An 18,342-nucleotide genomic window follows, 5' to 3' on the forward strand; every position below is an offset into this window, starting at 1 on the left:
TCAGTGCACGGCTGTAAGTGCCCTTCCATTTGTTGAAATGTCATTGATTTTAATTGTGCCCCGAAACTGGTCGAGCAGGTATCCGATTTACTCTACGATCAGTGCAAATAGAACATGCTATCTGACCATAATGATGCTCTGATCAAGCAATATACCTTCTCTTTCAAACATGTTGTTGGTTAACACGAATTCATCGCTTTTGTGCCATACGCCTCGAGTAGCAAGTAGTGTGCGCCACTTACGTAAACCTGTAGCAGACGACGCGATTAGCAGCCGCCGGGTCGCGATATCCGCCGGATACCACGGGCCCTCTTGTGCCCTAATTCGAGGCAAACTTTCAGAAATCCGTGTCAAGCGGCCGTCATGGAGGGCACCGGCGACAGCGGGGGCGAGAACCCACAGTTATCGATTGTAGCACGATGCCGTTCCGCCGCGCAGTCCACCGGGCGGCTTTTCGGCAAATGTCACACCGTGCCGCAGCGCTCGGTTAGGTGACATGCAGCGCCATCTCTTGATGCCAGCGCGCAAGACGCATGGGCTCGACCGGCTTTCCAGGGAATCGGCAATCAGGCACGAATAAAAATTTCCAAGAAATTTATTAAGTCCGGAAGCCGACGCGGAAACGTCGAGACCGACACAGGTGAGCTGCTGCGTGTGCAATCCTGTGCGCTTGTAGAGCTTTTATTGTCCCAGTGAAAAAGACATACATTGCTTAATATCGTTTCCTATTTAACATCATTTTGATCAACTCTGCCACCTCCTTATGAGTTATACGAGTCTCATTATATCCCTTATACAGGCTGTGGGCATCACAAAAGGTGCCAAGTCTTTTTCATGCTACAATCATGCTTTGACTTCAGTTTTCTCGAGTAGGACACCGTCACTCCACAATTAGATAAAAGCACTGTTTTCACTATTTGATATAAAAGACAGTATGTTCATAACAAATTTTAGAAAAATATGCAGTCACTAATGAAAGAAAGATGGAAAAATAAAAGATGTTAATCACAAAAGCATTTCACAAAATTTACTTTCAGTGTGCAGTGTGATAAAATGATGCTTACTTTTTATGCTGTTCCATCCCTGCTCTGCCCCAATGCTGCTGTTAATAGTTTTTAATGCTGCTGCCTGCCAAAGGCAGCATTATGACTGGCATGTTTTAGATATGCATAAAGTAAGTAAAATCCACAATTTGCCTGACATCTCAAAGTGTTTGGGGCCCTCTAAGAAGAAAAGGCAAGAAAAAGAGCCAGCACCCAAAGGAGCTGTCAAGAACTTAAGCCAATGACAAGAATCAAGCCCAGCAACTACCAAAAGCAAAAAATAGAAAAAAGGCCAATTTGGGTAATGAATATAATTGGCACATTAACAACAGTTTTAAGGTGTGATCAAAGAGGGTGGAAGGCCTTCAGCCAGAGTATTTGATGGAAATCATGGCGAGAAAACAGAGGCGGCGATTGACTACTGTTGTATTATAGACAAAACAGCAACGCAGCAATCAACTGCTCTTCAGCCGCTATGTATTTTCTTCACTTCCTCGTACTCTCCTTCACGTGCGCGCGTGCAACCACACAGCAGTTGGGTGGGGCCAACAGATTATTTCACACCAGAGAAGCCAAGCACTCAAGCCAGGGGAAGGCTTCTACTTAATAGAAAACCACTGGGTACCTTGCGGCAATGGAAATCAAACCCTAAAACTCCAACACGTGAGGTGACTACTCAAACGAAGTAAACTACTAGGCTCATGCCTGAGCAGTTCAGACAACCTAGTGTCTGTTTCATGAAAACAAGGATCTCTATTTCTATGCCATCCATTGTTTGGGAGGGGAGAAGCAAACTCGTAACACCAAATCATGACAACACATCACGGCCACTTAAGGCAGTACAAAAACAATTTTGCAATTTTACCATATCAGAACTTCGCTGCCACTGTCACAAATAAAAGCCACACAGCTTCAGCACAAAGCATTGTGCAGCAAGGACAAAACAGCACACTTTACCATGCTTCTCCCATTTCTGCATTACCACTTGGCGAGCAAGGAGTGAACAATGAGGCATGATGTCAGTACTAGAAGGCATTTATTAACACTATTTGTGGAAGCTGTTCTGCCAGCAGAGTGCAGGTGTTTTATCAAGAAAAATATCACAGTGTTAACACTAGATGGCGCTGAAGAACAGTAGGTTGGAGACAGAAGGTGCAACTAGAACCCAGAGCTAGACTTGAGCAGCTGTGTCCTCAGCCTAGACTTGCAGTAGTGATGAATTGTGGTAGCCCTGGGCAACCATATTATACTGAAACCACAAAACATTACTACATGGTATTTGTTCTTTTTACACAAGCTGCCACACATGCTTACATTATCTGTCTTCCAAACCGAACAACTATTTATTGCACTGGTGCTGGATGACTGAACTGTCACTCCCAGTGCATGACCGCACACCAGGAAAGTAGCACCGGAGCGGTTGAAGCGTGTACCAGGTGTGTCAAAGCAGATATAAAAATAGGCATGCTAAAAGTGCACCCCAAACTTCAGCCATATAAATGGCTTTTGTGTGTGAATATTTATGTACAGTAAAAGGAGCCCTTACAAGAGCTTCAGCTTAAACAACTATTCTCAAACTTATCCTGCTACAGTATCCTTCTGCGATCACTGTGGGGTCACCTTTTCAACCTCAGTTACCACGGCCTTATGGTAGTGTAAGAGCGTCCCTTGGCAGAGAAAAAGTGCTTACTGACCGTGAACCAAATACTCTGACCCAAGTCATATCAGCACTTACAGAAAAACTGAGCACTGTTCAAGTTATTCTTGCTCATGAGGCTTTTGAGCACTACAGGCGGAATGTCACGAGTTGCAAATGCTGTACTCAACAAGACACCTTCAGCTTGTACTAGTTCTGTCATCGGATTATCAGATACCTCGCCACGGCTAGTTCTGAGCTTTCAATGGTATGTTAAGTTAGCAGAGGTCTCAAGTTGAGCTCAAGAAGCATTAAAATTTTTGCGCTTTGGGAGCTGTTGCAAGAAAAAGCCCTCGCAATATGGAGCCTCATAACATATGTTAAACTGCGTATAAACAAGGAATGCATAGTAGAATGGCTAGCGTCTCCAAATTCAGCATGCTAGGGAATCTCTCCTGATCCAGAGTCTTCTAGCAGCTGTCATCTGAGAGTTACGTAGACCCAAATTCAGACATCCACTTTTCATATTTTTCCAGGTCCTCACGGCTAACAGATTTGTTGATCTTGCGAATGGCTTCCTCAAAGTCTTCCCGGCTGACTGGAAGCTCCAGCTCTTCCTTTGTGAGATTGCGGATCTCCTCCGGTGTGAGGCCATGGATTCTTCGCCGCATGGCCATCATTGAGGCATCCCTGCACAAAACACACCACACAGGCCTGTGATGAGAGATAAGCCCTGAACCCCATATAGCAAATTAAGAAAAAAGGAAGAATGAAGAGAGAGCGAGAGAAAAAAAGGTTGCCAACAATATAAAGGTGGTCAATATGCTGCCTCAGTTATACTAGAGAGCTGCAATTTGTCTGCTGTATGCATGATAGGTTACCTACAACCTAAGTGCAGAAGGCTAAAGTCAAAAAGGACCTTAGAAACACTGCTGACCCCCCCCCCCCCCCCTCTCTAAAAGTAAGAAAGAAAAAAAAGCACAATCAGAGAAGTGTACGAAAATCCTGTGAAATCAATTGGAGCTACCCTCAATGATCACTTAGATTTTTAATTAATGCTTTTGCTCTAACCGAAGGCTTCAGACGTGAGACAATTTTTCTGAGGGGTTGACGTTGGGCAGCCACAGTTTCAGTGCACCGACAACATGGCTGAGAACAAGCTTGTACAGCCCCCAGGCCTCTGTGACCTGAGAGGATTCCTTCCCGTTTTGTGTTCCCTGCCATGGACAACATTCTCATTTGCAAACGCAAAGCAGTACTAACAACAAGCAAGGACATTAAAGTAGAACCCCTCAGTAGAAAAGTCCCTTGGACCAGCAGAAAACTTTACTAGTATATCAGTGTCTTTACTATGTCAGCCGTTGGTGATAGCATGGCTCTGATGATGCTCTTTAGTTAGTTACTTATGCAACATATATTCTGAACTACCTTACATCTACCTCTTATCGCCCCTTTATATGATAATTACATTTCGTCATTACACATTGTGAATACCATTTCTGTCTCGTGCAAGTACCTCATGGCCAGAATATAACAAGAGCTTAATTTTATGTGAAAGCTAAAGCTATACCCCGCATCATCTTCTGCAGCGAACCTGCCCACGCAGTGCTGCTGCGCCTCGCACATTTTTCCCCTTTCGTTCTCCCTGCACATTTACTGTCTACTTTCTCAGCTGCACGCACCGCCAGCTGTCTGTGTCCATAGCCAACTTGACATCTTTTTATTTTCCTAGGTGCCCACCACGTGTTGCCTCACAGCCTAAAGGTTTTCATAAAGATTGCTTCTCACAGCTTAAAAAGACTAGTGGTTAAGCCAACTCAAAGAGCACTGTTTTATTGGTTTCAGTATCCACTGCTCCCGAATTTTGGCCTCGTGATCCTAGACTGCACACTGCTGCAACGTCATCATTTGGAGCAAGCAGGTCGCCACAGTCAGATGCTCTTTACTATAACAGTGTTTTATTAACGATGTCTTTAGTATAAACAAATAAAAATGTACAGTTATCTGTGGAACAAAAAATGGGACCACTGTTTTTCTCCAGTATGTCAGAGTTTACTACAGAAGGATTCTACATGGTCAGAAGTAAAGCTAGCCTCCTTAGGATGCCGCAGCATCCAAATATAGAAAGAAAGTTAATACATGGTTACCATATGCAACGACCATTGGGGAGTACTCCACAACATGAAAAATGTGTGAGTAAATGATTCTGTGACAAGTGGCACCAAGAATTTTTTTTTTATGCTTTCTCACTGGTCAAGAAAACACTGAAAAATGCTAAGAGAAAGCTCAGCATGCTACCTTGAGTGAATGCAGCATACTAACAACAGAGCATAACATTCAATTAAAGGGAGATCAGCACTACTCAATATACAGACACGGGCTCAGTGACCACTGAATTCTTGTCTTTCAAAACACGCACAAAGGTCCTCAAAAAACAAAAATAATGCCTAAGGTTTCTAAAGTATTATGCCTTTATTGCTTCAAAAATAATGACTAAACTGACTAACCTTTTTTATATAAATGAAATTCACACTGCATTTCACTTCATAAAATCTAATACTACATGACACTCTTAGCAAAGAAATCTCTCGCCAAGTAAAAGCAATCTTTCATGGCAGGGCAGCCATTTTCTGTCCTCTAATCTCACTACCGCAGTTTTCTTAATTAGCCAGTACTGTATTACACAAAACACTGAATGTAGTTTCATCGCCAGTACAGCTGTCCAAAGACACTGGTGAAAGTAAACTATGGACCAGCTCATGTGATGCAAGCATTTTCTGAGAAACATGTGACAATAGCACTTCCACTCTAATGCACTATATGAATGTAAAATGCTTTGTAGAAGGCAAGCCCACAATGGAACCCCTTTCTGCATACAGCACCACAATGTTTAAACAGAGCCACACTTGGGTGTAAAAACACCAACCTGCAGACGTTCGTGATGTCCGCCCCGGAATACCCTTCGAGTCGCTCGGCAATGTCATTGATGTCAAGCTCTGGGCAAACCTCAACGTCCTTCAGGTTGATCTTCAGCAACGCCTCCCTACCAGAACCTCAAAAGAATGAAGGAAAAAGGGGAAGACACAAATTTTCGAGAGGAAGGCAATTCTCCTTTGAGTAAGTAGCCCAGTAGTGAGCAAGTACATGTGCAAAAGAATAGATGTGGATTCGCAAGATCAAGGTTCAACAGTGTAGCATCATCTTGGTTTATCGCTTGTTCTTGGCAGCCAAACCCCTGCACACTCCATCTTAAACAAGCACGCACACACGCGCGCGCGCGCGCGCACGCACGCACACGCACGCACACACACACAACACACACACACACACACTTCGCTAGCCCAGAGCCTAATGTTCTTTCCTAGTGGAATGATGCTTAGCCAACAGTTTTGCACAAATGCTTACAGGAATAAAGAAAGGCATTCTAAACAGAAACAGAAATTAACTGCTTGTGCCCTGAATGGCAATTTTCGGGCTCTTACTGTTGGGCAAGGGAATGTAGATACGCTTCTCCAACCGCCGCCGCAAGGCCTCGTCGATGTCCCACGGGAAGTTGGTGGCTGCCAATACCATTACCACCTTGGCGGGGTCCTCGTTGTTGGTTATGCCTGCATTGCCACCCCATGAGCTGGTGACGCGTCATACACACGCTATCCCCCCAAACACATGGGCCAGTGACGCATCACACTAGGGCTGCCATTGGTGGCTACTTTGCACCAAACTGACGCATTGACAACCCTGTCTGGCAATTAAAATTTCAGTTTGGCTCCCTGGCTTTTTTTTTTTTTTGCGAGAGTAGCCATTGGTGACAATGCTCGTTTTTCATTTTCTGGCCTTTTCTAGCTTATACCCGTATAGGGCGACAACTCATCCCATGACTCTTGGGACTGTCCTAGGGCTGTAGTCCTGTGTTCCGCAAGAGATACAAAAATCTTCACCAGTTTTAGTATTCTGCTACCATGTCAAACAATCAATTTTCAAACGTTCTCACCTCTTGATCTACTTTTTCACAAGTTCCTCTCATTGTCTGTCATCATTTAGATTTGTCACTACGAGTGACACTCTGCTTTCCTGTTTAGCACCATGCAGTCTATACTCCATCTAAAAAGCTGTTTGCAGCACTGCGAAAGGTATGGGCTGCACTGAAACTCGTGATGGAGTACACTACATATGCAATGGGGTGCACTGCCCACAAGGCACAGAGAAGTACAATCGTGTAGTGGCACTCTGAATGGCCTATGACTCCCTTACCTTTCGTAGTGCTGCAAACAATATAAGGTGCTGCAGTGCACTCACCATCAGTGCGTTTAACTTGACAAAGGTATTGCCAGCCCTTTGTTTTCAGTGAAAGCTGCCTCTTTGCATTAGAACACTGTAGTTTACTAACCCAGGCCAGCTTCAATCAGTCTTCAGCATCCCTTTGAGCTGCAGCTGATTCGTAACATTGCATGTCTAGGGTCTTCAGTAGTCCGTCAGGTGACAGTGGCAACACGAACACTGATTCTGCAAGTGCCCCACTGACTGAGCATCATGGTGAAAGGACAAGCAGTGATAAATTTCGCTCCACTCCTATTTGTGCACAAACTAGCCCACTTCACCTGACAAAAATAAGCTGGCTTTCGGAAGTGATTTGCACACCCACCATCCATCTGAATGAGCAGCTCCGACTTGACACGGCGACTTGCCTCGTGCTCAGAGTCCGAGCCTCTCCGTGAACACAGAGAATCGATCTCGTCTATGAAGATTGTGCTTGGAGCGTGGAAGCGGGCCTGCAAGAGAAGAAGCAGCATGCTTCATAAGACGCCTGCAGTAGGCTAAATTTTGCGATTGCAGCTTAGAGGTGCCACATGAATACTTTGTGCTTGATGATTCACCATGTTCCAAACAATTGATGATGATGATATTTTTTTATTGCGCAAGGGCATCTTGGGCCAAAGAGCGCCAAACACAAGGTGAACGGTCAGCTCAAGTCAATAAAATGTCCTCGGTGTGACATTTAATGGTGTGCTAAAAAACAGTAGTGTATTGGGGCTAAAGGTTCGTTCGCCAGTGTATAATCTCTAAAAAAAAGAAACAGTGGTGTATATAGGGCCTAAAACATTGATTTGCGGTGTATAGTGGTCTGAGCAAAAAACTTAAAGTAAACATATAAATGTTAAAAAAGCTAAGCTGCCTCAGCAACAATTTTTAAAGAAAGTTCTTAAATATTTATCAAAAGCAGGGGTGCAACAACTATGCCAATTGCGCCATTCTGATACAGCTGCATATCTCTGCGCCATAAGCGCGAAATTTGTGAAATTTGCATCACGCTGCGCCAAAATGCCCTGACCAGCCACAAAAGTTTGCCGTACTCAGGGACAAACTTCCTGCAGCCGTGATATGCTCAGCCGCTAGGTTTCAGTCACTGCAGTACGCGTCACTGGCCTTTTAGTTTTATTTTGAGATGATGTCACGCCGTTCTAACGCCTACTCATATTTTCTCTCTTGCATCCACGTGCTTCTTTGGCTCTTCGAGTACTTTGAACCATTGCGGTTTGAGGATGTGTCACCACACGGGTCACGCGGTGAAGCATCCCCATAACACAAAGGGGCCGTTCGTAATGAAGCACCACTGCTACTGTGTCACACTCAGGAGGCAGTCCCGGTTTGTGCCCCATGACTGGTGAGACAGAATTTTTAGTAAATTCATTGCTTTGAGACATTTTAGTAGCAACTGTTTTATGTGTGCAATGAAGGAAAGTTTTTCGTCAACAACTATGCCAAGATATTTATGCCCTTTTTCAATGGCAAGGCTCTGACCATTCAGTGTAATGTTGGGGTCAGGCTTGATGCCACGTTGCTTAGAGAAAAGTACGCAAACACTCTTTTCAGAGTTAAATTTAAACCCATTGTCATCGCCCACCTAGACAGTTTGTTAACACTAAGCTGGATCTGTCGTTCACAGATGGCCAAGTTGCAAGATTTGAAGCTTATCTGGACGTCATCAACATATACAGAACAAGAAATGGTTTTTGGCAGTACGCTTTTTAGAGTTCATTTTGCTGAGAACACCACCTTGAGGGACACCATTTTCATGTACGCACTGCTTTCAGTATGGATTGCCAACACAAAATTTGAAGGTCTGTTCAGACAAGTAAATTTGTATTGTATTCAACATGTTCACTGTGACGCCAAGAGAGAAGAGGTTGCGAATGATACCACAGCGCCAAGTGGTATCATATGCTTTTTCGAAGATCGAAAAAGACAGATAAACAATGTTGTTTATGTACAAAAGCATTCCTCGCATAAGACACAGATGCATGAGTTGATCAGTCGTCGACCGCCCAGCCCTAAAACCAGCTTGGTTTTGGTGAACAAGACCATTGTAGCCAAGGAAATGAAAACGATTTACAATTTTTTCAAAAAGCTTGCATAGGCAGCTGGTTAGGGCGATCGGCCAATAGCTCGCTGCAAGTGTGGCTTCATTGCCCGAATTTAATATTGGGACAATGATTGCCTCCTTCCATGCTTTAGGAAAGTGCCCTGTATCTGCACAAATGGCCTCCCACAGTGCTCCTACCGCCCAGAGTTCTCTAAGCATCATTCTAGAAGAATGCGATGAATAAAAGTCCCGTTGCGAAAATTCTGCCACCAGATTGAGGCAAGAGGCCATCATATAGCATGGCTTCCCTCCTGCCACTCTCCGCATTGTAATAACTGCAGGGAATGCTAAAAGATGTGTGTGTCTCCTAAACTGAGCCTGTTTTTACTCCAGTTTTCATCAGCCGAGAAAAGCATGCTCCACAATATGTGGCCCTATTCAGGCATACTCCCGAGATATACAGTGCACCGGCATAGTGCGTCAAACTTGTATTCCCCTGCCCTTTCAGAGAAAAAAGAAAGAAGAAATTCCCCACATGCTACAACAGTCAAGTGGCTCACCATCTCAAAGAGGAGGCGCACTAGCTTCTCGCTCTCACCCCGGTACTTGGATGTGAGCGTGGATGACGAGATATTGAAGAAAGTCGTGCTGCATTCGGTGGCCACTGCTTTTGCAAGCATGGTCTTTCCAGTGCCTGGAGGGCCCACCATAAGCACGCCCTGCACAGTGCGCAGATTCATCACCATGAGCGCAACAGAGGACATGGTACAGGAACACCAAGAACAAACTGAAGTTGGCTGACATAAAATGACAATCAGTCTGTGTACCGTGCTTCTCAATTACCACAATAAATAATATAATGTTAGGGAAAGTCAGAGAGAGCGCGAAAATTAAAAAAAAAAAAAAAAAAAAAAAAGCGACCGCAACCAGATTTCAGCCTGTCGAAGCTACAGATATATACAAGCAGTGAGCACGTCGGTTTTATCTCAGAGGCAGCACATCAGAAATGCGCGAAACATCACCAAGCGCAGTAAAGCGCCAAACACATTTAATCACACAGCAGCAGTCGCCATTGCTGCCACGCCACCACTGCTTTGCGTTTAGTGCAGCCTAGTTCTATGCTAGTTCACCTCTTTCCATCGCTATGCTGTTTAACTCTTCCACTGCCTTCTCCTTTTCAAAAGTGCGCACTTGTTTTATTTCACGTTCATAGCTACTCTTTACTTCCCTATGCGCAAGTGTGGCCTCAATATCATTGAGAAGTTGTCTTCTCCTAGCACCTCGCAAATCCTGTGGCGAAGATCACTGTAGCTGTCTCCAGCAGTGGGGTCAAAAAAAGATGTCTTTATAAGTGCACCAAGGAATTCTGATCATAAGGCTAGATGTATTCTGAAACAAATGAGCCAAGGGAAAAAGCTCACGTAATAGTTGTGTAAATACAGTACTATTATTAAGAGGGTTTTTAAAGCTGCCAGTCATTAGAACTGGGGGGCTCACCTGGCAACCGTTTCCAGGAGGTTGAGCCTCCCCTTATAACCATTTCGCATACCCACCCCCGTCCGTCCCTGCTTAGCTACACTAGCTAGCAATGGAAACTATCTGTGCCAATGTCGCAAGCGTCAAGTATGGTACAAGCACAATGTTGGCACAGAAAAAAGGTGATCTTGAGCTCTTGGGCTCGGGTAACTCAAAGTGCACAGGCAACCGTGAGACTCCACTCTTCTGCAGTGGAATGCAACCTCATGGGAGTGGATTTCATGAGCTCACCATGTCTCGCCTGGCATTGCTGCAGCTCTGGCCTCAGAGGGTATTCGCATGTAACTTCCTTACCGACATACCTCAAACTTTATCTCCTCATCTGTTGCTGGCCTGTGTTTATCGTTCCAGCAGAAACAAATACATTCCAGCCCATTGTTGTACTCCTTTGTTTCAAAGAACACACCATACTGTAGTCACCTTGCATATTGTATAGCTTGTGATCATGGGGTGGACTGTCAGCACGACTGCCAGCAGCAGATGAGTGGACAATATAAATACATATGCTCCAACATTTAAGAACTTACAAAACCAGCAGTAAACTAAAGAAGACAATGCTAGTCAGAAATGCATTCTATTATGCAGCCCCTAAAAGCTATTTCATTCCCTGCCATCACTCTTTGATGAAGTGTATCTAATCCTTTTTGGCATCAGCATACAAAGAACAAGCTGCTGAGAGTAGATCATATGCATTATTTAGAGCTACGGTTGAAGGAAATCAGAAAAAGAAAGCAACAATGTTTCAATGGCCCTCACCTTCCAGGGTCGCCGAATGCCCTTGAAGAAGTCAGGCATCCACATAGGCAGCACAACAGCCTCCTCAAGCAGCTTCTTGGCTTCTTGCAGGTCTGCAATGTCATCCCAGCGCACGTTGGGGTTCTTTTGCAGAATGTCTCTCTCAAGCATGTCTACCAGGTCATGGTCGTAGCCCGTGCTGTCAAATTTCTTCTCCTCAGGCTCTTGCTGAGAGCATAGCAAACAACAGAAATATGAACAATGAATACAAGCCCTTCTTTTTGGTTTATTAATTCTTTTCTTTTTTTTCTTTTACCAGAAAACACTGCCCCCACTGAATCTCAGAAAGTACAAAGTAGTTCACTCAATTAAGAATGAACAGTTCTATCATGAAAAGCATACGTTTTTGACCACACAAACTAGAATACAAACTATGCAATTATAGCCCGCCCACACTGACAATAGCACGAAGCTCATGAATTGTTGATCAATAAGGCTGAAAGTATGTCAGGCTTCTTACAGTATGCCAGCAAGGTTCACAACCCTCAACAAGCCCAACCACAGTAATCTGCTGGCCTGGCTCATACTTCTGTGCTCTGAGGCTGCAAGTGTATTTGCCAGCTTATATTGCAGCAGGCCTAACACAAGGGCACACACGCCACATATTATTTACTGCACTCAAAAAGTATTCTTTCAAAACAGCCTGGCATAAATATGGAAACTAAACATCTATCACAGGGGGTTCACTATTACTCTTTTTTTTTGTTGTTGTTGTTGTTCTTATTCTGTCTTTCTTGGGATCAAGCAATTGTTACACATTGGCCCTTTGGTGGCTGCACCTGGAAAATATTCCTACCTACATGTCTCCCCATGGGTCTCAAATTCTTAGTAGAAAACATACTTCAAATTTTAAAAGAAACCAAACATTAGTGTGCAAAGAATAATTTAGTTTAACTTAATTCTTAGCAAATAGTGTTTTAATTAATAGCAAATTAATTAAGACCAAAGCTTCAAACAAAAGGCTGCAAGGGCTTTAAATAACCAACTCGATCCTAGTTTTTTCCTCATGCTCATTGAGCGCTGAGCTGCCACAGGGTACCAAGTCATGCTGATAAAATGTTGTGCTTAAGTTGTGGGGATTCACAATCCCCTTCCTCCATTATAACGCCCGCGCGTAATTAACACGCGTGATTACGCGCGTTGGCAGAGAGGTTTGCGGAGGAGAGGGCATGCTGACCACCCCCGCCGCCTCCCGGGCCTGCGGCGACGCTGCCGCGGGCTTCCCTCTTTCCTGCCGGCGTAACCGGGAGACCTCCTCTCCCGTTCCGTGTCGAGGAGCGCGACTGTAGCAACTCGCTCAGGGTTCTTCGGCGAATGGGCGCGCACGCGCGCAGTTCATGATTTCCGCCGAGGAGACCACCGCCGTCACCGAGAATCGCCCATTGACCGTAGGCACTTACCGCAACGGGATGTGAGCGAGAAGCTGTGTCAGGTGAGAAGACTCTTCCTCTCACCTACTTGACGCGCTTCCCTATTAGGTGGTTTTTATTTCACCCCCGTACGCGGCGTTCGCTCGCTACACGGTGGTTGTTCTTGATTGCTATTCTCTTGCCGTGTACTCGAGCAGTGCAATAAACTCTTGTTCGAGTACGCAACTCTTGTTTGTCCCCTCTGGCCCGAACCCGCCGCAGTGGCGATTTCTCGCACCGCGGGTTGGGGGTCACAGCTCTGTCTGCTAGGGCTGGCACGTCGGGGCTAGAGGCGACTGTAGCGTCTAGCCCCCCGTGGCGCATTCTTATTACGAGAATGAACCCCCATAAAGTGTACTGCAATCTTCAAGCATGTGCTATTCTCTAAGCTTTGATGCTGAATAACCATTATTTCTGGATTAATGTTTGATGGTTGTTCGTGCGATGCTGCCTCTACCTTTTTAAACTATGTGATACGGCAAGATGACATTAAAGAAATATAGACCCCAAATTTTGGTTGAATGTTTTCTGATTGGTAATGAGGTGTATGAAATTACTGTATATGGATCACCACTTGGTACTTATGTATCACAGCTAAATAATTTATAATTGAACTTCCTTTCTCACCTTTTTCAGTTTCAGTTCAGCAGCTGAGCGATAGCTACAATGTCAATGTTCTGTATAAGACATGTGAGGCATGAAGAAAACTCCAATATAGTCATTGCATATAATTTATAATTGAGTGTTTTTTCTCACTTGATCCTGGTTCATCAGCTGAGCGACGCCTGTGATGTCTAAATTTTGCATAGGTCACGTGAGGCATGAAGAAAACTCAAACTTGATCCACCCTTTTCACAAGACTGCTCTGCGCATGCGTGCCCTTCCCCTGGTTGAAAACGAACCACCAGCCCCAGCAGCGCATGCAGAGTTCTTGCCCTCCGTGATCGGGGCAGCCGGAGTTGATCTTGAGGGCTGTGCGCAGTTAGTATTTGTGACATGCGCATGTGAAAGGTGGCGGCAGCTGCCAAGTACACACATCGTCATTCCACAGGTGGCTGCATCTCCAAAGGGCATTTTCAACCAGTAGCAATGAGTTCCCAACTCCTCACCAAAAGGTGCCATATTTGTGAAAAAGGCAGATTGTTGCTTCTTCACTTGTTGCGACTCCAGCTCTTGAGGCAGGCTAGTTTTAGCCATGTAGTAACTAAAATGATGACGGATTATATATATATAGAAGTTTTTTCATCGCATATGTAGCCTATACAGAACGTTCATCATCATAGCCATCAACGGGCTGGTGAAACCGAACAGCTGAGAGGAGAACTCGACTACAAATTATTTACCACCGGTAGTAGGCAAATGCTACACAGCGATTTGTGCATAGTAATTCCATACGCATCATAAAGAATCAAAAATGCAACCAGAAATTTGGTGTCCCCATGTTTTAGTACCAAACCACTGCCTTTTTTTTTTCATGCCTCTCAGTGGATGTGCAAATATGGCTCCTCCGGAAAGCCCTGCATTAGGGCCAAAAAAAAAATAAGAAGAAATCCCAAGTGCACACACCTTATCCTTGCTAGCCGGCTCCTCTTTCTTGGCATCTTTGTTGCGTGGCTTGCTGTCCTCCTTTCGAGATGACTTTGTGTCAGCCCCCCGCTTGAGGGTGCTGTTGCCTCCACTACCCTTGCCGCTCGAGGTACTGCGGTTCGTGGTTGTCCGAGACGTCTCCGTTCGCCGACTCCGATTCACCTGGCGAATGGAGGGACCTGGCCTGCAAAATAGCCAAGTGGTCAGCCCTGTGAATGGGTGGGAGAAAGAGTCACAAAGAAAACCCTGTGATCCCTTTCCATTCCCACCTTGATAAGGCTACAATGCAATGCAGCTTGTCCAATCAGCTGTGTTAAGTTACTGGACAGGGCATTTCACTCGTTTCATGCAAGTGGCAGACTTCGTAGTGTTGGCACTTTGTTCCTTTCACTAATAAAAGTTGGCGGTAGGACAAGTTGGTACACCATTGACAACCCCCAAATTTATCGTTTATAAACTGCAAAGCAACAAATGTACTTACTTGGCCCGAAAAGCTAGTACTAATAGCTTCATTTATATTACTACTAGCAAAAAGCTGGAGGAGACTTACGTTAAGCCTAAGAGTATGACATGAGAGATAAAGAGTCCCTACAGGTGCTTAGGGACCCACAGTGGACCTTTGACAGTCATTGGGCAACTTGGGGGCACACATATCCAAACTTTCTAATTACCACTTATAATTAACAAATCAGTATTCATAGCAAACCAAATCACTATACATGGCAGACCATGCGATATGACACACTCTCACAAAAGGCCTCTCTGTAGCCATGTCGAATGACTGTGCATTGGAGACCTAGGGGTAGCATGTTCCACTCATGATACAAGAGTCCCGAGTTCGATCCCACCTTTTGATCACAGACTTGAAAGCATAATTAATGATCAGATGTTATAACCTCATAACTGCAATTGACGTAATGCTTTAAACACTAGCGATGCTGCAGCTTCAGGGGTGACGTCACGCCCCAGTGAACAATCTGGATTTTCCTAACACATCGATGACGCCAAAACCACAATTTCCGCCGAATCTCACCTCTGACACTATCACATTGACCCTGTGTTTTCATGATGTGGAAGATGTATAGTTGTGAAAACCAGGGCCTGAGTTCAGGGAATGACTTCTAGAATGATGCATCTTCACTCTCAGAAGGGCTAGCTGATATGTCTAGCAGCGAAGCAGAGGAACAGCTCCAAATTATGTAGTAAATTTGAGTGAGATTTTTGTTAGACAACACTTTGTGTTCCTTCCTCACATAAAAAGAACTATTCCAAGCACTTGACCTACTTGTGCTCCACAGGGTTCGGGGCTGGCCAGACTTCCGGGTCCCGTGGCGTGAACCAGGCTTCAGGATCAAGAGAAGCGTCATCCTCGTAGCTGATGCGGCTTGTAGGAATGCGCTCCAAGTGGCTGTCAGATCGGAAGCCATTCAGCACCATCTGGATGTCCTTGACATATTCATATTCCTGGGCCAGTTCCTGTTGTATCTACAAAGAGAAGGATTGCACATAAGCCAAGCCAGCTTCCTTTTCTTTGAGCAAAAAGCTGTCTACATAAAATTTCAAACTCCATTAATAATGCAGCTTACTGAGCAGAACTAAATGATCATTCAGCAGTTTGACATGTCAAGTCATCAGTGCCTAAAATGGACCAAAGCATTACGAGAAAGGAAAATGCTAATATGTATCAAAGTGCAGTCACTAGAGATGATGTTGAGAAATATGTACACAATCTCAATGACAACTTGGTGTCCAATTGACCCACCAGAGAGACCCTGGAGCAACAAACTCGCAAACTTTAGCAAATGTATATAGACCACAAGTTACACTATGCGAAGAGCTGCTGTCAGAACACTGTTGAAAGATGTAGCATGTTGTCACTAACTGGCAAATTGAGGAACAAGGGGCTCTCTATCTCCCTCTTTTATTAATTTATTTTTTGTATGAGTGAAAGCAAAGCACTAACGGCTCTCTTGCTTGTCGAAGCAGTCAGCTGTTGTTGTCCACTTGTGCGACACTGTGCATCCACTTGTGTGACACGTAGTCGAAAGCGAACGAATTTTTCTCGGATACCGAAATGTGTGTGTTATTTCCTCATGGTTTTGACAAAATGCAGCATTGGGCGACACGATCGGGTTCACACAGTTTGACGTTAGAATACATGTAACTTGTTCTCAACATTACGCGAAGTTAAAAAAAAAAAAATTGAAACAAGTGAATCTTACCTGTTGCCAGCGTTCCTTGCGCATGGGGTCTCCGGTGATGGTTTGCACCAGGCGATGTATCTGCTGTATGACACCTTGATAGTAGACTATGGCCGATTCGTAGTTTCCCAACAGCGCACATTCCCGCCCCATGCGCGTGTTCTGGCAGATATCCGCTACGCTGATATTCATGTCGGCCTGGAAAATGCAGAAGGTGCAGCGTGAGCCCAGGTGCAGGAAGCAGGCATAATGGGCAACTGTTTTCGCTCATGCGCCAAATTTCTGTAACACCTGCACGAGCCGCTCTTTTCTTTCCAGCTTGATTATACGACCACCACAGAAAACGAGTGCGAGGCTACAGCTCTGAATACGTAACAGCAGACAGTAGCAAGTCGGAAAATCGAAAGAGTTGTTCAAGGAAGGCACTCCAAGAGCTGCGACGAGAAATGGGTCAGTCGCACCTGTTTCATGAGGCTCCGCAAGCCGACTTTAAGTAAAAGAGCGCAGTGCATCAGCACCGCATGTTACAGGTTGTGCTAAATCAAGGACTACAGCAGCCTGATGGCTTCACAGAATACCGAAACAGCGTCGCAAGAGTTGTTTCTTGCCAAAGCTTCAAGAAGCCCGAATAACGGGATTTCTACGACCACGCACCTTCACATAGCCTCCAATCAGCTAAAGGCGCGCAAGGTATCCTACTAGTAGGAGTATCATTAAAACTGACATTTTGTTTTGCATGACAGCTGCAAAGCAGACACCAATACTGTCCACTACAACATGACACCACATCACCATGACAAAACACAAAAACACAAAACAGACCTTTGCTCAGCAAGAGCGAGCTTACTTTTGCTGTCAGTTGTATGAGTCCATATGTGAGGCATGACCTATCAGCATGTGTAAGCCTTTTGAGAATTTTCGACGAATAAGGGCGCTAGTTTCTAGATAAAGCAGAAAGTGCCACAACCCCACAACGCCTTCTCACTGTGTGTTGTAACACCGGCAGTAAATATTTTGTTTTATCTTATATAATCGGCACAGTATCACTAATTTGCACTGATGTTTCCTGATTTACCTAATAAAAATTGGTGCTAATCGACACTGCTATCCACTTTTAAGAAGGCAGCGTCGCTAAGTGTCACTTCCATGCTGCTTAATATTTAGTAGGACAGCAAGGAAATAGTTACTGAAGTGTGTGATATTTAACTTTTAAGACAGCTGACAAAATGCCGCACGTCGTGAGAGCTTGCTGCGAGTGGCCCTGTTTTCATTTTATGTGCTCAGTTTCGCTTTTGTGCGGGGGGGGGGGGGAGGGGGGAAGCAAAAAAAAAGCTGGATTTTTTTTTGCGTAGCGGACTGTAGAAAATGTTTTTTTTTTTTCCTTTCACGAACTAATACGGCATAAGGATTTTTAAAGTTGCCATTGCTCAATTAAAAAGTTAATAATTCCACAACATTATTTTTTCTTTTGTGATGCAATATGTTCACACTAAGCCATAGAGTTTCTTACTCTTACCTAGAGGGAAAGCTGTGCTGTCATCTATGGGAGTTTACATGGAGTTTCCAGACAGCCAGTTCAGCCACCATGGGGGCTCAAAGCATCTTGGGCCGGTGAGCTACCGAGTGCAGAACTACAACTTTTGGCCAAAACTAATGCAAAGATAAACGTTGTTCTACCGTAAATAATGTCCTAAGATTAAATATTGTGACTATAAATTACAAAACGAGAGAGAAACAGAATGCCAGTGTGAGATTTATCCAATATAAGCGATGG

General features: G+C 44.6%; 2 protein-coding genes across 5 annotated transcripts in view; both read right to left on the reverse strand.

The window, feature by feature from the left end:
* The window catches only part of LOC146207467 (intermembrane lipid transfer protein VPS13A-like), a 122,834-nt gene extending 122,372 nt beyond the window's left edge, over window positions 1-462 (reverse strand). Inside the window, exon 1 of the mRNA XM_084587572.1 lies at window positions 243-462. The gene's annotated coding sequence lies outside the window, so the exon portion shown is untranslated. The remainder of the gene's footprint in view (window positions 1-242) is intronic.
* A 1,598-nt stretch (window positions 463-2,060) lies between these two features.
* Kat60 (katanin p60) lies at window positions 2,061-17,558 on the reverse strand. 4 transcript variants are annotated; one of them, XM_084587609.1, is made up of 10 exons: window positions 17,416-17,558; window positions 16,590-16,766; window positions 15,653-15,852; window positions 14,347-14,551; window positions 11,333-11,539; window positions 9,601-9,759; window positions 7,322-7,448; window positions 6,162-6,287; window positions 5,606-5,732; window positions 2,061-3,369 (listed from the first exon to the last, which is right to left on the reverse strand). In XM_084587609.1, exons 2-10 carry the CDS (start codon window positions 16,758-16,760, stop codon window positions 3,171-3,173), a joined length of 1,521 nt encoding a protein of 506 aa, XP_084443735.1. In that variant the 5' UTR covers window positions 16,761-16,766; window positions 17,416-17,558; the 3' UTR covers window positions 2,061-3,170. The 4 variants fall into 4 exon arrangements, with proteins under 4 accessions (XP_084443735.1, XP_084443729.1, XP_084443720.1 ...); XM_084587603.1 differs by having other exon boundaries at window positions 17,391-17,454; XM_084587594.1 differs by lacking the exon at window positions 17,416-17,558 and adding an exon at window positions 17,223-17,365.
* Window positions 17,559-18,342: the final 784 nt, after the last annotated feature.

This window comes from Amblyomma maculatum, chromosome 1, assembly GCF_055883805.1.
Source record: "Amblyomma maculatum isolate TAMU_Amacu chromosome 1, ASM5588380v1, whole genome shotgun sequence".
NCBI lineage: Eukaryota > Metazoa > Arthropoda > Arachnida > Ixodida > Ixodidae > Amblyomma > Amblyomma maculatum.

Excerpts from the sequence above, each read along its gene's own strand:
- Kat60 (XM_084587609.1), bottom strand. The coding sequence starts at position 16,760 with ATGAATATCAGCGTAGCGGATATCTGCCAGAACACGCGCATGGGGCGG. Across the intron at positions 15,853-16,589 it reads GCAAGGAACGCTGGCAACAG|ATACAACAGGAACTGGCCCA; the intron begins GTAAGATTCACT and ends TTCTCTTTGTAG. Across the intron at positions 3,370-5,605 it reads GACATCACGAACGTCTGCAG|GGATGCCTCAATGATGGCCA; the intron begins GTTGGTGTTTTT and ends TGTTTTGTGCAG.